Source organism: Acomys minous, assembly GCF_964271855.1.
Source record: "Acomys minous genome assembly, chromosome: 9".
NCBI classification, from domain to species: domain Eukaryota; kingdom Metazoa; phylum Chordata; class Mammalia; order Rodentia; family Muridae; genus Acomys; species Acomys minous.
In genome coordinates this window covers 54062468-54085347 of record NC_140490.1, presented here as the reverse complement: position 1 = coordinate 54085347, position 22880 = coordinate 54062468, and the positions used below count along the sequence as shown (strand labels likewise).

Sequence of the window (22880 nt, the reverse complement as noted above, 5' to 3'; positions counted from 1 at the left end):
AAGAATACTGCAAGTGCCACTGTATACCGATGGACTCAATAGCTTTCATGTCATCTAGAAGCAGGAAATGGAGACACAATAGCATCAGAAGATGGTGAGCAGAGTATTATTTTTGTAGGCAGGAAAAGACTTACTAGGTTTCTTGAAGGAAAATTTTTCAAGAGACAGAAAAATGTAAACCACAGAGAAGAGCCAGAGCCAGGAAAACTCCATAGAGAGGATAGGCAGCAAGTGATAAGAAACAAACAAACAAACAAACAAACACAGAACCCTCACCGTTCCCTACTTGAAACCATGGTAAGCTGTTTGCACAAAACATTTAAGGATTATGATATTGCTATGAATTATATGATGTTCAATTCCTATTTTCCAGAAGAAATGGCTGGGCAAGGAGTTTAAATATTTGTCATGACAGTGAACGCTAGGAAAGCAAACCTCTGTTAAGTCTTACCCAGAAGACACACTTGTGACAAGGATTCTTTGCACCTAAGGTCTATTTGGGTAGGAGCCAGGGGTACTCCCTTCCACTAATTGGAGAGAACTCTGTGTGGGTTCCCTAGGGTGTCAGTAGCAAGCAAGTCTGGAAGAGTCACTGACAGCTCAGTGGCGGGGTCACCGAAGTTTCCACAAGCTCTGGGTTCCCTCAGCCAACAAATAGTCTTTTTCAGAGCTGAGAAAAGGCCCTCTCACCAACAGACACAAGTGTAAAGTTTCTAAAGTTGCAAAATATAATGCATGCCAGGGCCCTGGACCGTTAATGATAATAAGTAATAGTCAAGAAAAGCAACCAGGGCCTGGGTTCCCTAGGACTGCTCTTTCCTGTGAGTTACGAAAATCGCTTCAACTCTTACATATTAAATGTCACACGGAAAATAATAACCTCTTGCAAAGTGTTGGGTTCATCATATTTTACAAATTAATACTTGAGGTCATTTTAATCAGTTTCTGATATATATATGCCATTTTCAGGGATCACTTGAGGGAAGAACACTGTGGCCACGGCGAATAATGACAAGAAAATGAGATATGTTCTTTATATACATATTGGAATTTGGGCACTGTTGGGGGGGTACTTTCCCATCTTAAGTATTTAGGAAGCTTTAAATAAAAAAATAAATTCACCCATTCCACTGAAATTGAGCATCCTTTTTTTTCCCAGGCATAAAGCTTCAAACTTATTAATTTTGTGGCTATATTTTACAAGCGAGGGCAGAAACCAGCTAGGCAACGACATGATAAGTGTCTTAAAATTTCCAGAAAGGGCACTAAATTTTTCACAGTATTTGTGTTTCATTCCCAATGTAATAAAAATACGCCACTCTTTTAATAATGAATAATAGATTCTCAGTTTGATTTACATGCATGGATTAGATGTCATGTGTGAAAAGTTACTGTTTTATTCAGATTGGATTTCCCTCCAGTGGAACCAAAATGGTACCTATCTACCACTATAAAAATGATACCTTGTCACACTGATAAATAAATACTAACTAGCTGGTACACTTTTTAAAAGTCTATACATCCCCATAAGAGTCTGCTTGCCCAAGTGAGTTCAAGGCAAGTTTTCTGTATAGCACCAAAAGTGCCTCTGTGCATCCTACCGTAGGGCAAAGCCTCCTGCCAAAATCATGGTCACCTGCAAAATACACTTATTTTAATAATGAAAGATTCACATGGCAATTGTAATAATCTTTTCTTGCTCTTTTTTTTTCCCACCAGGAAAAAAAACCAATTCATTGTGTCTAGTTTTCTGTCTTGTTTTGTTAACAGCAAATGTTTGTTCTGTCCATCTCTGTGGGTCCTGAATCCAGGTGTGGCTGGACATTCCTGACTCCAGGCCCTTTGTAGGGTTGCTGTCAAGACAGCTGCGAGGGACACAGTCCTCTCTGAAGTGTGACTGAAAGGCTGAGTCCAAGCTGACTTAGGCAGTCTGGTCGGCTTTAGTTCTTGAAGCAGGGTGCTGGACTCGGGGCCTTGGCCTCCTGGAGACTGGCTCGTGGGAGAGGGGGAGACAACAACTGGCCGTCTTTCCCCGATATAAGTTCAGATGTGACATCCCATCATTTCATATACATATACAAAGCTATCACTGTCATATCAGTTCACATACATGTACAAAGCTATCACTGTCAGGAGGCCAGCATGAGTCTCCAGGCGCTCCTCTCTCCCACTCCCTTTTCCCCTCCCCCTCCCCCCCCCCCCTGAGTGTAGCCCTGACTGGCCTGAAACATTGATCTACCTGCCTCTCCCTCCCACGCACACCAGAATGCCAGGCTTCTGCCCTTACCCTGACATTTTATGTACATGGATGTTTTGTCTACATGTATATGTTTGTACACCACGTGTGCAGAGCCCTCAGAGGTCAGATGAGAGTGTAGGTCCCCAGGGCCTGGAGTTAAAGATGTCTGTGGGCCTGTGGGTGCTGGGAATGGAACTTGGGTCATCTGGAAAGGCAGCCTACACTAGTAACCATTGTGCAGTCTTCTCCAGACTTTGTCTGGCTCATCTTAAAAGGCTGCCTGCTGCTGGGTCCCTCTGTCTCGGGGGTAAATTCCGGGCTGCGCCCACTCTTCCTGATTCACTACATTCATGGAGGGATGAAGTTCGAGCCTCACCCCCTGCGTTTCCTCCACACATGCGCACCGGGGGCCTTAAAGGGCCTTAAAGGTACTCCACGCCACCCGATGCCAAGCACATGACTTTGGCTTTTCTGAAGACTCATATGACGGTGGGTACCAGGCCTCAGAATATGGCTCTGCAGGATGTGGGAGCATGAGCACATGATAAAGAGCATCCTGCTTCATGCGTCCCTCCCGACACGCACTGTGTTGCCATCCTGCCATAGCTGGCCACGAACTCAGTGTTCGAGTTCTCTGCGGGCGGCACTGGCTGGCCTATGTCCCTGTGTTGGGTACTTGGACTGACATACCAAAGTCCATGGCTAGGACACTGAAACAACAGTTGGGTTCTTTCCTCAGTCTGAAACTTGGATTTCCCATGCAGGGATGTGTTATACCTGCTAGCTTCTCTAGGTGCCCAGAAGGACTTTCCTTTGAATGTGACCTAATCTAATCCCTCTCCCTCCCCTCCCCTCCCGTGCCCACTCCTCTCCACCCCTGCCCAGGTCCTCACTCCTCTCCTCCATCCCCTCTCTCCGCTCTTGCCTCTCCCTTGCCCTCTGCTCCTTCATTTCCCCTCTCTCCTTTTTCTTCCACCAGTTTTCTCCCTCCTCTCTGACCCACCTTCATGATCTATCTCATTTGGTCTTAACTGTTCTAAAAGTTCCTATCTCTAAATGGTTATGCCACAAGGTACTATTAGGGACCTAACTTTTAACTTGTAAGGTTTTTTTTTTCTGAGGGGGGGAGGGGACACACAATTAAGTCCGTACACTCTCCTATTAATCTCCTTCTATCTCCCACATTTATTTTCCCAAATGCACTTAACATAGCTGAAGTCTAAGCCATTTCACTGGAGACGCGAATGCCTTTTGGAACATTCAAAACTAAATAGAAAAATAAAATAATTTTAAGCTTTCTATTAAAGCATATACGTTTATGTTAACGGCAGCAACTCAGGCCAGGATCAATTTGAAGGAAAGGCCATGACTATTTCTCTAGCACACAATACAGCACTTAGTATATAGAGGGGACTAAATAGGTCCTCCCTTCCTTGCTGATAACAAATTACTTAGCGTAGTGGCTTAAAAGTATGATGTTTGTTTAATGTAACTAACCTTCCAGTTATGTGTGTGCATAATTCAGTGGAATGACTCATCTACTCATATGCAAGGCACAGACTAACCCACTTTCTGATGTGTTTGAGCTCGTGGATAGGCTGAAATGGAGGGTCCGAGGAAGTCCACATCCTTCCTGGTCAAGGACAACAAGAAAGTTGGTTTAGACTTGGACCTTTCATCTCCAGTAGCCATAGCCGCCTCACTCTCAGGTCTCTCAAGCAGTGGACATGTTATTTTTATAAGATGACTTGAAGATGCAAGACAGACTTCTAACACAACAGCAAAAATATGTTGTCAGTCTGCTAAGACCCCCAACCCTTTCAATATTACTTCTATCACATTCCTCCAGCTAATAGCCAGTGGGTTCTCTTAGATGAAAGAAAGAAAATACAGATCTCACCCTTCAGTGGGGAAACAGCAAAGATTTTATAATTTTCTTTATCTTACACAATAAATTACTGGTAGCTAAATTAATGAACAAAATAACATAAGCAACATAAATAAAATTAATCCATTTGGCTGTGTATAGTGTAATAACCTTGGTCTAGCTCAGAATCTCCCATTTGAATTAGGGCCGAATACCAAAGATTTCCAATAACCCAAGAAAACTCAAATCATTAGAGAATGCTCACTGCCAAGTTTCCACATTTCTTTTTTATAAAAATTATCTTTTGTCATTTTTAATTATGTGCAAGTATGTGCACACATGAATTCATGCAGGTGCCCACAGAGGCTCTGGCCTAGGGCTAGAGTTATATGCAGCCTCCTGACATGGTTGCTGGGGATTGAACTCTGGTCCTCTGGAGGTGAAGCACATATTCTTCTTTCCACCCCTCCCCCCACCCCACATATTTCTTCCACTCTCCTGTTGTATGCATTGTATGCATTGCTGTATGCATAGGAATGCTTATTGATGCAATCACTCTACTATTCATTTGGACATTGTAGCGGACCAAAATGCCTTTAAAACATGCTTCAGCCTCGCTTCTGCACAGTGGAATTTACAAGCTGGCCCTCTGTAAGGCACTCAGGTTTAGGTGAAGAAATGATGGCGCTAGGATAGAATTAGCGGTTTATAAGAGGAAGGCCAATGGCTCCCATTTTTTTTCCCCCTGGACAGGCACTAATAAAGGACTCTGAGCCCGAGGAAAGGGTGACCACCAAAGGAACAGATCTGCCAGGATGGCAACGTCTGTCTTTCTAGCCTTTTGTACTGAGGGAAAAGAAAGCATATTATTCAAAGCATTCAGTGTAAGGTATTTGATCACAGTATCCTGCACTGAATAAGGCACTCAGTGAGTGAATAATTTAATCTGTCCAGGCTTAATAGCCATGACCAAGAAAAGGAAGGGCAGTGTGTATACAGCTAATGGAGCTCCAGAACAGGACACAGGCTTGAAGAAAACTATTTATTATTTTTTTTATGATTTGACTGACTTTTCTCAATAAAGATTTATACTTTTTTCTTCCATAAAATGGCAAAAACCATGATCTTCACTTAAAAAAACAGCAAACATGATTTAGAGAAAATTTTGTTTAGTCTTTGTAAACATCAAGGTTGCAATTAACAAGCAAGAGGCCTGCATATATCTACACATATTAGAAATTCCAAATAATTCCCAGAAGGCTTACATTGGTTGCAGCTGCTCTTGAGCTGTGGCTGGCTTCAAGTACAAGGCTTCAGGTAACCCACATCCTGCTCTCTGTCAGTGACAAGTGACCGTCTCTTTCCTGTAGCCACAACCTCATTTTCTAGTCTCTCCAGCAGGGAATTTGGAATTTTACAAAATGACTTAAAGAGCCAAGAGAAATACTTCCAACACAATAGAAGACAGAAGTTGTCAGTCCAGTAATTAAGGCTTAAGCATGAACCCCATATTTCTTTTCCATTTGAGAATGAGATGAGTTGAGTTCGTTTATACCTCAAGAAAGTGAGCTTATGAGCTCATTTCTCATTTTAAAAAGTCTTATTAAAATATTGTTTTCCTAAAAAGGAAAGAATAGAGCAAGTCACTCTGAATCAATAAAACCAAACAGTGCTATTATTTTCTTATGTGTTACTAATTTATAAATATTAAAATAGCATCTCTGAATTGATTTGTTTCTTCATCTTCTATATTTGATTTTTAAAATTGCTAATATTATAACTTTTGACATTATAACATTTCCTTTCCTTTCTGTTTTTAAGAAACAATCCACAGTTTTGATAATCTGAATTTCTACTAACTTTGTCTAATATCACTAAATATTTTCACAATATGTTTTGTTCTCATTTTAGAAGCAGTTTTTGATTATCTACTACCTATAAGGGCTATGTACCCTGATATATATATTGTCTTCAAACCCTTGGAGTCTTATTGGGGCTAATTAATGTATAAACAGTAGCAAAATGAGTTTAGAATATGAAGGCTAAGTGGAAATTTATGCATTTGACCAATTCCAGATGTGAACCTGGAAATTGGGAGAATATTTGTAATTATATACAGTTATAGCTCAAGTGTATTTGAGTACACGGCGATGGGTGGCTCTATCTGATGTGGAGAAATACTAGAGAAAAGAGGCAGAAGCTATATGAGTGGGCTCTTTTAACATATAGCAAGACTGATTCACCCTAACAGAAATGAGAAGTCAACAAATGGTTTTAACCAAGAAGGGAGATGATGTCTTAGAAACATTATTTTGCTTTAGGATGTCTCTAGGAGTTATTCAATAATTAGATATAGGGTAATTATACGTTAGACAATTAGACTATCTTACTGGGGTTAGAGAATCGTAGTTGAGTATCTATAATTATAGAATAAAGGTTCCATCGCTAACATTGCCCTAAGAATTTATGTGATATTAAATAACTGGATAAACTTCCCCTTAATTCAGATTCTCATGCATGAAATACATGCATGGGAATAGTGCTGATTCCCAATATTTCCCTCGATTTTAAGTACCATGCTATCAGTGGAAGATACCCCCCCTCACTACTAAGACCCTAAAGGTTTAAGGAATTAAAGTATAAATACTGCTCATAGCCGCTCATGTACTCGTTCAAATGACATAACCATCTATGCAGAAAGGAAGGAAGTAAACTCTGTGATGTAGAAGTTAGGGTATATACTGGGGTTGTGTTTGCTTATTGGAACTGAGACTTATTTAAAAGAAACGTGTGCTTTGTCCCTGCTGTAGCATTTACTCCAGATCACTGCTCTGTTGTAACGTGGCTTGAAGGAGACAGGGTTTCTGGCAGTGACCCTGACAGTAGAGATCACAGAGACAAGAGGAGATGGTGACTGGGCCAAGTCCTGTCACTGAGGAAGTTTGGAGCCAGAATATGGGTTCTAGAGCACACGTCTAGCACACCCTGCCACCTCTTGCATCTTGTATTTACTCTTTGCATCTAAGTGTTAAGCTGAGAAACATCGTACAAGAGCAGTTCCAAATCACTGGCATAGTGAGACCGAAGTGCATTTTGACAGCAAGTCTCATCTTCGCAAGCAAATCACGAGGAAAGAAGGCCCTCCTGATAAACGACCACTAAACGCCTGCTCTCTGACTCGCCACCTGGTAGCTCGTGTCCTCACTCTGCTCTGGTCTTACAGACTCTTTGCCTTGGCCTGGGCATTAAACTACCCACTCATACAATGGCAGCCACCTATTTCTACTTTATGGGACCCTCGACATTGTCAGAAGCTAATGATTTCTTTAAACCAAAATAATTTTTTGACTTTAAACAACCTCACACACTCACATGTGATCCACAAAACAGATGTGTTTATCAAATATAAAATGGGGTTAAGTACCATCAAAAATCAAATGGTTTTTTTTTTCCTCTTTTCCTTTGGCTGACATAGACCCGCCATCCTAGACATGCTTTTATTTTCTCTGTCTTGTGGGGTAATGTGAAAAATGAAATATGTTACCCTAAATTGAAGGAAGCCATGGTCTTAATGGAATCATTAGAGAAACTGTTCCAGAATGCTGCATCCTTCCAGAAATAATAACCCTGTAATGTCAGCAAATTCCGAGTCAGCACGGGTTACCTGCTGCACACAGAGGGGCTTGGTCATGTTCATTACATCTGCCCGAGGCTCAGCCAAACTTCAGCATATGACCTTTAAGAATTTTTAAAAATTCATTAATCAATGTTCTTTGCCTGAGTTTTGCTGTTTTTGCTTCTTTAACCTATTATTTGTATCCCTTTTTATAAGTTGGCTGGTCCCCATACCCAACGACACTAAGAATTGCAAGCATAACAGTTCTAGCTAATAATTAACAGAAGTTTCTTCCAGTTCGGGTACAATTGCCAAAGGTCAATAATGATATTTTAAAATGTCACCTCAAAAGAATTATCATGCAAGCTAATATGACAAGAAAATTATGGTCAAAATTCTTAACTCACATTTAACTTTATGTTCTTAAAAGTATTTTGATACCCTTTCTCTTTGAGTTTCCTAAAAAGTGCTAACAATGCTGTATCTACTTAGCCACATTAATGTTTGAAAACCAAGCAGAGTAGTGATTAAAGACATCCTCACAAAACTCCTGAATGATCAATGCAGTTTTCTTTCATCTTCTTGGTGTTCTCATCAATGTTTTCTGTAACTTTTGTAAATGGCGGCAGTGAGCACGTGTTAGTTAAAGATGTGACCCTGTACTTATCTACATTATGTGATGTGTTATTCTTTTGTTTGTGATTCAAATAATTTAAATTGCCAACTATTTTATTAAAACATAACTAAAAAGACAAGCCCTCTAACATTCGTTTTCGAAAGTCAGATGACATTTCAAACACATTTTAAGAAAAGACTGTGAGTATATACTCACTTATATCGAGACACTACTCCAAGGGATACGTCCCATGAAAAACTTTGCTTACCAGGAAAGTAGGTCAGAAGAGCAGACATCCTATTGAGACTTTAGGTGAGAGTAGCATGGAAGAATGGGGAAATAGTATGACCCACAGGGTCCTGTAAACCTACAAGAAGAACTTTATGACAGGCAGATCTGGGTCCTGGGGTCCTCCTCAAAATAAGGCACCAGCCAAGGAGAATATAGGCAGTAAACTTCGAACCCCTACCCAGACCTAGCCGACGAACATGATACTCTCCATCGTTGAGTGGAGAGTGAGATCTGACTCTCACACGAACTCTGGAGCCCCTTTTCTGACCACATCCCCTGGATGGGGAGGCCTGGCAGCACTCAGAGGAAGGACAGCAAGTTACCAAGAAGAGACTCGATAATCTAAGAGCATATATAGGGGGAGAAGGTCTCCTTCAATCACAGACATAGGGGAGGGGAGAAGGGGGGAAGCAGGAGGGAGGGAGGAATGGGAGGATACAAGGGAAGGGCTAACAATTGAGATGTAATATGAATAAATTAATTAAAAAGTGAAAAAAAAAAAAGAAAAGACTGTGAAAACATCACTTGTTCTTGCATTCATCCTAGGCTTTCAATGCCGTTTTGTTAATTCTCTTGCCATACTTCTAGCAAAAAGTAGAGTGAACTGTGTATCCCATAAGGAAATACGCTGAACATTATAACATTCCTAACACACATTATTTGAGAAAACAGCCATATTTGGGAATGGGATATTTTTATTTAATCAAATTAGAATGATATCTTTAACATGGCTATGCCTTAACATGGCAATGTCCTTATAAAGAACAGCAATTTCCATGGAGACAGAAAGGCACAGGTACAAGAAGATGTGATGACAATCATAGTGGACATCTACAAACTGAGGAACCCTTCAGCTTCCCAGAATCCATGAGAAACACAAAACCTTGCCTTCTTGCATCTTGACTTTTCTCCTAAAATTGGTGAACGTTTTTACAGCAGCCTTAGGAAACAAACCCAATGTCCTTAGTAGGGAGTGGTTCCTTTTATCTGTGGTACCTCTGGCCCAATGCTCTGGTGACCTGTGAGATGAGCTTTATTGTCTCAGCCTCTTTTCCTCCTCCTGTGATAAAATACTGACAAAAGCAACTAAAGGGAGAAACTGTTTATTCTGACCCAAAGTCTGTGAAATTAACAGCACCAATTCCTTTATGTAACATTTCCTTATTCTTCTGGAAGTTGTCCAGCGAGGGTATGTGTATATATTTGCATGTTTTCTATCTATTTTACCTGTAAATGCAGTAGTCTAGGGAACTGCTTCTCACCTGGCTTTCTAACAACTTATTCAAAAGGTCTAGTCCTTTTGACAAAGAAGCCAAATCCATTCAATGGAAAAAGGATAGCATCTTCAACAAATGGTGCTGGTCTAACTGGATGTCTATGTGTAAAAAAATGCAACTGGATCCATATTTGTCACCTTGCACAAAACTTAAATCCAAGTGGATCAAAGACCTCAACATAAATCCAGAAACACTAAGTCAGATAGAAGAAAAAGTGGGGAAGAGCCTGGAACACATTGACACAGGAGACAACTTCCTGAACAGAACATCAACAGCCCAGGGCTTAATGTCAACAATTAATAAATGGGACCTCATGAGGCTGAGAAGCTTCTGTAAGTCAGGAGACACTGTCAACAGAACAAAGCAACAGCCTACAGACTGTGAAAAGATCTTCACCAGCCCTTCATCTGACAAAGGTCTAATATCCAAAATATATAAAGAACTCAAGAAATTAAACACCACCAAACCAAATAATCCAATTGAAAAATGGGGCTAGGAACTAAACAGAGAATTCTCAACAAAGGAATATCAAATGGCTGAGAAACACTTAAAGAAATGCTCAACCTCTTTAGTCATCAGGGAAATGCAACTCTGAGATTCCATCTTACACTCATCAGAATGACTAAGATCAAAAATTCAAGCGGCACCACATGCTGGCGAGGATGTGGAGAGAGAGGAATATTCCTTCATTGCTGGTGGGAATGCAAACTAGTACAGCCACTTTGGAAATCTGTCTGGTGCTATCTCAGAAAAATGGGAATAGGGCTTCCTCAAGACCCAGCTATTCCACTCCTTGGAATATACCCAGAAGATGCTCCAGCACACAACAAGAAACTTTGCTCAACCATGCTCATAGCATACTTATTCATATTAGCCAGAACATGGAAACAGCCTAAGTGTCCCTCAGTAGAAGAATGGATAAAGAAACTGTGGTACATTTACACTATGGAATACTATCCAGCTATTAAAAACAAGGAATTCCCGAAATTTGTGGACAAATGGATTGTACTAGGAATGATCATAATGAGTGAGTTAACCCAGAAGCAGAGAGAGTTAAATGGTACATACTCATTTATATCTGCATACTAGCCCAAGGGGTATGTCCCACGAAAGCCTTCACTAGCCAGGAAACTGGGACAGAGAGGAGGACATCCTTTTGGGACTCTAGATGAGAGAATCATGGGAGAATGGCAAAGTTGAAGGATCCAGAGGATCCTAGAAACCTACAAGTAGAACATTATGATAGGCAGATTTGGGCCCAGGGGTCCTGCCCAAATTATGGCACCAGCTGAGGACAATACAGGCCGTAAACTTCAAACCCCTACCCAGATCTAGCCAATGGACCGGACATTCTCCACAGTTGAGTGGAGAGTGAGGTCTGACTTTCATGTGAACTCTGGTGCCCCATTTTTGACCATGTCCCCTGAATGGGGAGGCCTGGCGGCACTCAGAGGAAGGATAGTAGGTTACCAAGAGGAGACTTGATACCCTATGAACATATACAGGGGGAGGAGGTCCCCCTCAGTCACAGACATAGGGGAGGGGAGTAGGGGGAAAATGGGAGGGAGGGAGGAATGGGAGGATACAAGGGATAGGCTAACAATTGAGATGGAATATGAATAAATTAATAAAATATTTTTTAAACACATAAGTAAATAATTACAGTATGTTGCTTGAAAACTCACTGTGTTAACTGTCAGTCCCCTACAAACTACAGCAGTGAGACCGGCAGATGTACTCTTAATGAGGAAACCTGATGCTACTGGTTGAGTCTAACAGAGCACATGGGACTTCTTTGAACAGCAACTTCTCAAAATTCTGGAAGCAGAAAGACTCTCATGTCTTCTTTCTCCTGTCAAATTCTGGTTGTTTTGGGTTGGGTTTTGTTTTGGGGTATGTGTGTGGGGGGGTGTGGGTGTGGTGTTGCACTATTCTTATATATACTGAATGTGAAGTAGCCTAATGCATTTTCTTTTTTTTTTTTTTTTTTTTTGGAGATTCAGGATTTTGCTAAGGATGGATGTTAAAAGACAGACACAACTCAATGTTATTTTGTCAGCCTGCTAATGAGTACATTTTCCTGGCCATGGCAGGAGGTAATTACGCTTTGTTTTTGTTTGCAAATATCTGGGACTGCTCTTTTAACCATTCCAAGATGCTTCCTGTGTGAATGTGGGCCATGGCTCAAATGACTTACTTCATGAACCAGGAAGCAAAAATAGAGGAAGAGACTGGGATTCACAGTCCCCTGCAAAGGTGGACTCTCAATGGACTAAGGGCTTTCCACTGTGTCCCGTTGCCTCTAAGGAGTCTACCATCTTAAAGGCTTAATAGTTCCCTTTGTAGATCAAGCCTTTCAAACTCCAAAGGATGCTGCTCCACCCACGGCACCATTACAATCACTTGAACAGCTCATATGGATCAGCCTCTACACAGCCAACAAGAGTAGATGAGGCTCCTGCATCCAGAGTTCACATTTTTACTTGAGAGCGAGTGGGCACCTGAAGAAATGCCAGTAATAAAACCAATGATGGCATGCCTCCATGCAGAATATTTAAAAACAAGGTGGCTCGAAATATACCAATAGAAAATAATTGTAGAGTGCTGCTGATGAGACCCTTTAAAATTATTAACTCGATTCTTAGCTAATCTCACAGTCTTGAAATTTTTCCCCCAATCAATGAAGAGAGTGAAGAATCAAATGTAGGGTCTGAGCTAGGCCTGGCACCTGCTTGTACCTGTCCTCAAGTCCTGCTACTAACAGCTGGTAGCTTCCCAAGGGGAAAAGTCATCTCCATAACAAACCCAGAATAAAACCCTACACATGCATATACCCCGTGACTCTTATCAAGGTCACTGGGATTAGTTAGTGAAGAAAGCAAAAGTATGTTAACCTACGTTGTCCTTAACCAAATGTTAATTTGAAAGTTATCTGAAATATAAGATAAGCATTTATCATATGAATTAAAAGAGAAGTCCAGCTGGGTAAATTTTATAGGCTTCTCTACTGAAGAGATAGCGTAATTACAACAATAATAAAGGGGGGCGATTGGGTTCCAGCTATGAAGGACATCTTTCTTCATGCGTGTATGGCAGGACAGCTTCACTGTTCTCATCTTCCAAATAGGCCCATAGTAGATGGCTGGCTGGACCTTCTACTTAACCTTGACAGTCAAGGTCCCCTTTCCATTAAATATTTCCCTAAAATGTTACCTCCCTGTTTCAAAGCAGCTTTTGATGCCATGGCGTCTACCTCAGTCAGTCTCTAGCATGTCTGAAGCTTTTCATACATGGGCACTGCTATAACTTAGTGCACATCTTCCACTAACGGGCCATGCTTTGCTCTGCTTTGCTTTTTTTTTTTAAACCACTATCTACTTTTAACTAACAGAGTGATCCTTTCCTACTTGGCACTTATTGTCTAATGGTGTGATTTTGATTGATGCTATTTTGTTTCTATCTTCACAATTTTCTTTGAAGCTGTTTCTCAGTTACAGGAAAAAAAAAAGGAGGAGGAGGAAGTTACTAATAACACATCCACTCTGTTAACTTAGTGAAAAGCAAAATGTGAGACTCTACTTCCAGGTAAGGAAAAATAATTTCTCCTTGAGCATCATCCTTCAGTACCAGTCATCTGATAATTTTTATAATGGTTCAGATGAATAAGGTAAAAAGCAGTTCTGTTGTGAACAGTCAGCTCCCCTAGTGCAGCAGCGTGGACTGGGCTTCTAGGACTCTCTTTTCTCTCTTCCCACTTTACCTAGCCAGAAAGGCACCACTTGTCCAGTGCAGATGCTGTAGGCAGAGTTGATCCTGCAGTCACTGCTTCTATTGTGCATGCTCTGAACTTGCTGCCCTCCTTTCCTGTGGGATTACCTCTAGCCCCACCCACCACATTTTCTCCCAGCACTCTCCCTTCCAGAATGTATTTGAACAGTCAGTAGGACCTATCACTTGTGACTTTTCTGTACAGTTCCTCCAATTCCTGGCTGCCTACACACATATGTATGTGGCACATGCAGTTCATTGTGTCAGAGTTTTCTGATGAGAAACCCAGAAAAAAGGAAGATCAATAACCTATACTACACATGTGACAAATAAAAAAATATAAGACTAAATATATCTTTATCTGCAATAGGGATTGGAATAGATAGATTAGATAGATGAAACATATATATATATGTATATATATATATATATATATGTATACATACATACATACACAGAGAGCTTATTGAACACTTGTTGAGTAAATGAATGGAAGATTAAATGAACAAGATCCTCTGTGTTGAGTACAGTGTGTTAATTCTGGACAGAAAGGAATGAGATACAGACAGTGACAGCTGACTCTACTTAAATGCAAAGTAGGATATGTGCGTAGAAGGTCAAGCTTACCACAAAAAGGCTTTCGTGGAAATATAGCCCCACATCATAAAAGTGGCCACCATGATGAATTGGGCGTGTTCTTGTCTTCAGCTGCTCAGTTTGACACCACCGTGAGACACAACTCCCCAGATGACTGAGCAGAGACACTCTGAGGAGGTAGGAGCCTTGGGGAGCCTTGTCCTTGAGGCCCCTGATACATCTGATCTGTATTTGTAGGTGAGGCAACTGAGAGTGCTTACCCTACATAAAAGGCAGAGTTCTTGAATTACACAGGAACTGGGTAAAACCAAGCAATTAGCAACAATGGGCTTTTCAGAGGGTAAAAAAAAAAAAAGGAGACAATTATTTTTACTCAACCTGTAATTGTCAGGTATTAGCAATGATAACAGACAAGGGCCCACAATGTATAATTAAGAGGTCAAAAAGCAAACTCCCCGATGATGGGAGGGAAAGTTTAACTAGTGTTTAAGGGTGGTATGTTAATAAGCTGTGACATCAGAAACCATTAATCTATTATAGCAATATGGAATTAGCTGGAATCTAACACTTCTAAAAACCACACAGCATGCCTGCTAAGATATTGGGGAATGGGAAAACCTCAGCTACAAGCCTCATACATGGCACAAGAAAGGTGACAATCATAAATAATAATAACCACATTGATAAGTGACCTGCACAACATGTCGGACTCACACCCACTTCGTCTGAACACAGTCTCCTCACGTCAGCTTGCCCCACAGGCTTCCAGTGAGAACCCCTCTCACAACAAGAGACAGGGAAATAGCAAGGCCTGAGTCTCAGCCTGCGGCCTGTAACTGAGACAGGGCTAAACATTTTCATGGAACATTCAAATTTCATTGCTCATTCACAGTTGACTGGAGCAGGCCATTTCCATGTTCAATTATTGCCAAGAAGTTTATATAAACTAATGATTTCAGTGAACTATTATTTCAGATTAAGTAAACACTAAAGCCGGATTGTTGAGAATTCAGATGCCATTAAGTTTTATTTCTAGATTCACTCACAAGTCCCTGAATAATTCAACCTTGAAAACTTCACTGGTTACTTGGTGCTTTAATCACAAATAGTGTCATTTTTTTAAAAACATGTTACTCTTCTATCCAAGGTAGTGGCACCACCGGGTTAATCTACAGGTGACAGGAGAGGGACTTCATAATCCTGCCTAGAATTTATTTAAGATAATGTTTATTTCCATACAGATAGTATGCCTCCAGAATTAGGTAAGCAAGGAAAGTTGTTCAATTTCTTTTGTTTCCCATTCAAATCATACTTAAAAACTAATCAGAATAACAATTATTTTTGCTTTAATTAGAAAATCTTAATTAACAACAAAGACTTAACCTTAATATTTTGGTTTCCAAAAAAAATTTTTTTTTAAAAATTAACACCATCTGAATAAATAAGACAATCTTTTTAGACCTCAAGGCAGGATTACTGATGCAGGCAGACGGAGTTATTAAACACATTCTAAATTAAACGCCTCTATGAATTTTATACTGAAATATATTGTGATAGTTTTGCATGCCAAATGTGACATTTTGTGTTTTGGATTCATCTTCTGTAGTAATTTTGGAAATGTCATACAAACAAAGATTTTTGTCATTTACCAGTAGAATTACTATGCATGGTCGCCTAGCCATCCCTGTGCCGGCTCCTGTGGTTGTTTCAAGTCAGCAAGCCATAAAGAATCTTTATCTCTCTGAAACACAGCAATTTGGAAGATAATCGAATGGTGACTAGGGGGCAGAAATGCCAGTCTGAGGAATTATACCGCAATCTCTCTTGCATTTACAACCTCTGTCAGGGGCACGTCAGGCGGAGTACGAGGGGACTAAAGATTCATCAAATCTCAAGCCTGAGTCATTCGCTTGGTGGCAAGCCCACCTCCGCGTACAGCTGAGACTGAGTCTGGTCATACAGGCACCGTGTGCTGAGGAATGCCACTGACGTTTCCATGGACAGCTTTTGGCCTATATTTTAGCATCAGAAACATTTAGTAAGACCTGCTTTCTCTCAAGAACCCCTTAGGAAGAACAGAAGAGGTGAGGACAGCCATACAACGGAGGTCATCATCTGACATTTTGCCGGTCCAGAGAGTACTCACCTTCCAGAAAGCTCTTTCTGCTCTTTCGGATTCTTTAGCCGCTTCTGGAAGTGAGCACTGCTCCGCGATGCAGCCCTTTGTATAAGGATTCCCATCGGCAGTGCACGGCAGACTCAGGGATCTGCAGCAGGTATGAGAAGGGAGAAGAAAAAGAAGAAAAGATATTGAAAAGGAGACATGAAGAAAAAGCCTTGCTTTCAGATTCACAATACAGTCTGAGTGTTTTCTTGGGTTAACTAGGAATTAAATAAACACTACACTGCAGGTGTCGTGTGTGATTAAAGCAGAGTTTTTCAAGTATGGCCCCATAAAACATATGACATGCTATATAAGGTAAGGAGATCCCAACAATTTAAATGTCAACTGTTTCAGAAATAACCAGGAAATCAAATATAGTTATCTTGCCTCCTCTGAAAGGAAGAGACTCTGGGACTCTGCTTGAATAGCAGCATGTACAGAGGACCATGCCCATATATAACATGGGATAGTACATACATAAATTCTATGCACATATACCATAGTTTTTCAATATCTCATTAGTTTTGTGTTTTCACATACATGCACACACATACACATGCCTGCAAATTCAGACCGTCTTGGAGGTCAAAAGAAGGCATCCGACCCCTTGGAGCTTGAGTGATAGGTAACTGTGAGTCACCCCGTGTGGGTGTGGAAAGTGAACTCTGTTTTTTTACAAGCCATCTTTCCAGTCCAGCGTCTTACCATATACTCTAAATTATCTGTAGAGCAGTGGTCTTCAACCTTCCTAATGCTACAACCCTTTAATACGGGTCCTCATGTTGTGGAGAACCCCAATCATTTAACTGTTTTTGTTGCTACTTCATAACTGTAATTTTGCTACTGTTGTGATTCATAATGCAAATATGTTTGTTTTCCAATGATGTTAGGGAGCCCCTGTGAAAGGGTCATTTGGCCCCTAAAGGGATCAAGACCCACAGGTTGAGAATCACTGCTTTAGATGGTTTATTAATAGGATGCTTAATGAGTGAAAAAAAATACGTAAGTAGCTGCTACACTACATTGTTTCTATAGCATACTAACAGAGCAAACATTCTATACATGCTCAGGATGGCTAGAGCCATCTTAGATCTACCTACATTGTCCATCTGTGGGCGGTTGAATGCATAGGTGCACAGACCACAGAAACGAGGGCCATCTATATTTAATAAGATTTCTTGTCATTCCATTTTTTCCTGTCTATCCTTCTTTGATCTTACAAATTGTTCATGGAACCTTGAGAAAAAAGTATTTCTTTAAAATAGACCGTTGGCCAAGATGACATAAGCATTTTCTGTCTTTAATACATGGGAGGCCAGAGATCAAGATCCATCTCTCTCCTTAAAATGCTCCCCAGGCACTTGCCCTCCTACTGGTAAGTACTCCCTTTATTCAAGACTCTTCTTCCTTGTTGACTTTTTTTGTTTGTTTGTTTGTTTGCTTCTCTGATCCTGACTTCATCCTCCTACTTTCCCCTAACGCGTTTGAATTAAGAAGGATCTTCTCTGCCACTTCTCCTGATTTAAGCTTAATTCCATCAGCGGGGGCCATCTGTGGCAATGACTGTACCCCCACCAAAGGAATAGCCTTTTGGGGTCTCACTGATGATTCAGTTTCTGCTATACAAATTATCTCTTTTAATGTGGTTAGAGCTGCACTGACACAGGGGTTCATTAGGACACCATTTGCTGGCAATTCAATTTCAAATTAAATACACTTTGTTGTAAATTTTATTACTTTTAAACTACTGTATCTATTGTCTTTAATGGCCCTATTATACAGTTATGAAGGTAAACAGATTTCATTAGTAAACATCAAACATCCTATATTAACCACAGTGAGATGGCTTCCCTCAGTTTCTTTCTTTGTTCCCTTGGTGAGAATTACAAAGTGCTCAGAAATATCCTAAAATTTTAATCTGAATAGTTAGACACTATATTCACTATTATCATCATCAGAAAGAAAAACACTAAAAGAAAATATGGTCCCTGGTAAGAAGCATGCTTTTTTTTTTCTAATTAAAGGTTTTCTAAAATCTTCCTGAAAGTTAAAAAAGAAGTGAATACAAGGGAGCAGGCACACAGAGACGTGGTTGAAAGCAATTGTGGTCAAGGTCAGAAGCTAGGAGCAGGTATGACATCCTGTCTGCATAGAAAATGGCCCCCATAGGCTCATTGGAAGCGGCACTATTGGAAAATATGGCCTTGTTGGGGTAGGTGTTGCCTTCTTGCAGGAAGTGTGTCACTGGAGGTAGGCTTTAGGATTTCAGAAGCCCAAGCCAGAACCGGTAGCACTCTCTCTTCCAGCTGCTTCTCAGTCTGGATGTAGAACTCTCAGCTCCTTCACCAGCACAATGTCTGCCTGTGTGGTGCCATGCTTCCTTCCATGATAAAAAATGACTAAGCCTCTGAAACTGTAAGCCAGCCCCCAGTGAAATGGTTCTCTTTATGAGAGTTGCTGTGTTGTGGTGTCTCTTCACAGCAATAAAACCCTAACAGAGATAAGGTCTAAGGTATATCGTGATCCTTGTCTTAGCCTCTGATGAAGGATTATTAACTTCATGATGATGAAGGTAGAGCCATACACCATATACACTGGAAGACAGTTTCTAAGAGATGCCCACCTCCCCAGATCCTGAAACTCAGAGATGCTCAAGAGTCTTTTTTTTTTTTTTAGTTTATTCAGACTACAACTCAATTGTTATCCCATCACTTGTATTCTCCCATTCCTCCCTCCCACTTTCTCCCTATTCCCTTCCACAAGGTCTATGACCCAGGAGGACCTCCTCCCCCACTATATGGTCATAGGCTATCAAGCCTCGTCTTGGTAGCCTGCTTATTCTTTCTTTGAGTACCATCAGGCCTCCCCACCAAGGGGAGGTGGTCAATCAGAATCATGTGGTATCGGCATAGAGCGTACACACACAGGCTTCCTTATAGGTGAAATCATTACTACCTGACTTTCAATACTGACTATAATGCCAATTCTATACAAATGGCCTGTGTGCTGTGTTGTTTAGAAAAGTGACAAGGGGGAAACAGGTGTATGTCTTCAGTGTATATGTTGGGTTTATTTTCTTAATGAATAGTTTCTTTTCATTAAGATTTATTTCATTTTAAACTCTGTGTGTGTGTGTGTGTACATGTGAGTTCAGTGTCCCCACAGCCCACAAGAGCATGTCAAAGCAGTGGTTCTCGATCTGTGAGTTGTGGCCTTGTTGTTGGGGGGGGGGGGTGGGGTCAAACAAAACTTTCACAGATGTTTTGCATATCTGATATTTACATTATGATTCATAACTAGCAAGATTATGGTTATGAGATAGCAATAAAGATAATTTTATGGTTGGGGGTCACCACAACATGAGGGACTGTATTAAAGGGATGCTGCCTTTGGAAGGCTGAGAACCACTGGCCTAAAGCTGAGGCACAGGTGATTTTGAGCCACCCAGTGTGGCTTCCGGGGACTAAACCTAAGCCTTCTCTGAAAGAGCAGTATTTGCTTTTTACCACTGAGCCATCATTCCAGCTCCTACAAACACTTCCTATCAAAGGTTGGTTGAGTTGTGAATATGTGCACACTACAGTTGTAAAACGCTGGCTATCTACGTGATCAGTTGTGTATTGTCAAAACGTTCCCACCAGTCTACAGACTAGAAATAACTTTTGTAAAATACTGACTTCTATGCTTCAGGACTAGATAGACAAATTATTTATTTTTAATACAAAGTGAAACTGATGCTATAAATATTATTTTTAACTTTTGTTTTCTGCTTTGTACATTACTCCCATACTTTTCTAGTTGCTACTGTTAGATTTTTTTAGGTGTCTCTAGTATTTAATTCTACCTACCATAATTTATTTAAATGGCCCCTTATTGTTAGCTATTTAAGTTAGTCTCTATTTTTGCTGTTACACGTTAGCCTGGAATTAGCTCTCTGACATGTAAAGTCTTATAAACTTCCCTGGCAATTTCCATAAGTACACAGTCCTATCATTAGAAACATTGGGCATGGAAGGGATGTTATTCCATGTTCTACTGGTCTCTAGTTGAGCATAGAAATGACACCTTAGTGATATATAATCCTAACTGTGTGGCAAGTGTCTCAGATGCTACGTATTCTTCACAGGGAGATGGCACCCACTCTGGTGGTTACCCTATCTGCAGTACAGTCTGAACACATGCCAAGGGAGGTGGTAGTAAAGAGGCAGCATGCTTGCACAGCAGACTTCGCAGCTCCAACATCACTGACATTTTTTTTAAACCAGGTAATCCTTCGTTATGGAGGCTACTCTGTGCACTGCAAGGCTATTTAGTGGGATCCTGCCCTCTGCCCACAGAATACTCCTAGAAAGCCTACCGAATGCCAGCTTCCATAACCAAAATGTCACTACATGTTGCCAAATGTTCCCTGGGGGGTGACATTGATCCTTGCTGAGAACCACTGATGTTCTCAGTATGATGTAGCATTGAGTGGTCAGCGCGCTCAGAGAAACTCTTTCGGACGTACTTGACTTCTTACCTCAATCATCCCCCAGGATAGCCAATGGAGTGTTGTCATCCCTGCCTCACTGACAGGCAAGTGATGCTGATGCTGAAGTATCCTGACAGCCTTGGTTCAAGGACACACAGGATGGGTAACCGCTAATGTTTCAAATGAGACTGTCCCAGCTGAAAGCTGACTCCTAACACATGCCCGCTCTGGCTGTGGTGGGGTAAAGGGACTGCTGTGCCCACACCTTGGACATGCCTATACTGGCCTAAGAATCTCAATATAATTTGAGAGATCAATCAAGCATGGCTCCAAGTTATACCAGCAAGGCTAGAATGTCTGTCCTCTAACATCTTGAAAATTAAGAATATCAATCCTATGAACTATGGGTACTGAACTGTGTCCCTAGGATGATATGGGGACAGTTCCCAAAAGGCCTATAAGTGAATCAACACAACTATACAGGGGTGCCTATTACCTGCAATCCATCCATACTTAACTCATAGGAACACACACACACACACACACACACACACACCGTGCACAAACTCTTAACATTAAGGAACATACTTCCCAAAGGCTTTATCCTTCTTCAAACACGACATGGAAATGTCCTGGCTGAATCTTTTTCTTTCAAACTTCAAATCCTGCATGGAAGAAGGTAAAAATAAAAGCAAAATTTATAAATTCAGCACACACTTGAAGTATCAATGGAGCAACTAGACTCTCTAAGACAAGAACCTGCTAACCCCCCAAAGTTATGAGTCCCCAAGACAAATAAGAACAATAGGATTCTACCTCAGCGACCTGAAACTTCATGAAACCTGACTTTCCTTACTCACATAATTGCTGCCCAGGAAGGTACAGATAGCAATAGATGGCATAGCCAGAAGAGGACAGACAATGGATGAAAACTAACACTGATTACCTTAACTATTTCTAGTTCTTACTAACCAAGCCCCAACCCCAACCCCAACTCAATCATATTCCATGCACATATCCACTCTTTTCTCCTTTTCACACCTTGCACCCTCCCCTAACATAGCGTTATATGGTTTTACAGCATGGACGTGGACACATGGCTAACAGTATAAAACAGCACAGATACTGCAGCAGCCTAGCCATGTGCTCATTTCTGAAGTAAAAAGAGAAAGGATTATTACACCATAAAGATCAGCCTATTAATATCTCTGCAGATACAATAATAGTGACTCACATGGGCACACTCTATGAGGGGGAAGGGACAGCTGGACACAGGGCTGCATAGTTGGCTGGGATCACAGGCGCCTGTGGCCATGAAACTCAGATCAGAAAATCTTGCATGTTCTTTGATGAAGTCTCAAGGTCTGAAAATGCATCCCAGTGGCTCTGAGCCTTTACCCGCTAAACTCCAGGTTCCATCCTTTGAATTTTCCTTCTTTTTTTTTTTTTTTTTTTTTAGTTTCTTTAATCCACTAATTTCTTATATCTCTCGATACATATTAATTGCATGTGTTCATGAGCTTTCTCCTGGTATTTCCATTTGTTTTTTATGAAATAGCATATCTCTGTCACTTGGCCTGCTTCCTGCTGGAGAACCTAAGAAGCCTGGGCTATCCCCATCAGATGCTCCTTTTGGTCCTTTTAGTTGACAGCGGAAGTTTCTTGGCTTTTTGAGTCTTTTGTGGACTTATTGACAATTGGCAAAAATGAAACATCTAGTGTCTCAGATTTCCATGACAACAAGTGTGATACATTCAACTCTCTAGAAATCCAGTATTGTGTTACTGAGAGGACCTGGGCACCCAGGTGTGTGTGTGTGTGTGTGTGTGTGTGTGTGTGTGTGTGTGTGTGTTCCTTTTCATAAACCCTTCTCTCTGTCTTTGCTTCTGACACTTCTGAGGTCCTAAGAAAAGCTTCAGTGCTGACCCTCTTGACTTCCTGAGCCACAGTCTTCATTCGCTCGGGAGCCATTTC

The 22880-nt window shown here is 40.9% G+C and overlaps 1 protein-coding gene across 1 annotated transcript in view; it reads right to left on the bottom strand.

Moving 5' to 3' along the window:
• LOC311605843 (uncharacterized protein) overlaps nt 1-22880 on the bottom strand; it is a gene marked incomplete at both ends in the record, with an annotated part of 342410 nt that overhangs the window by 180747 nt on the left and 138783 nt on the right. Inside the window, 3 exons of the mRNA XM_084796705.1 lie at nt 14302-14532; nt 16418-16538; nt 21495-21571. Coding sequence (XP_084652831.1) covers nt 14302-14532; nt 16418-16538; nt 21495-21571 — 429 coding nt within the window. The remainder of the gene's footprint in view (nt 1-14301; nt 14533-16417; nt 16539-21494; nt 21572-22880) is intronic.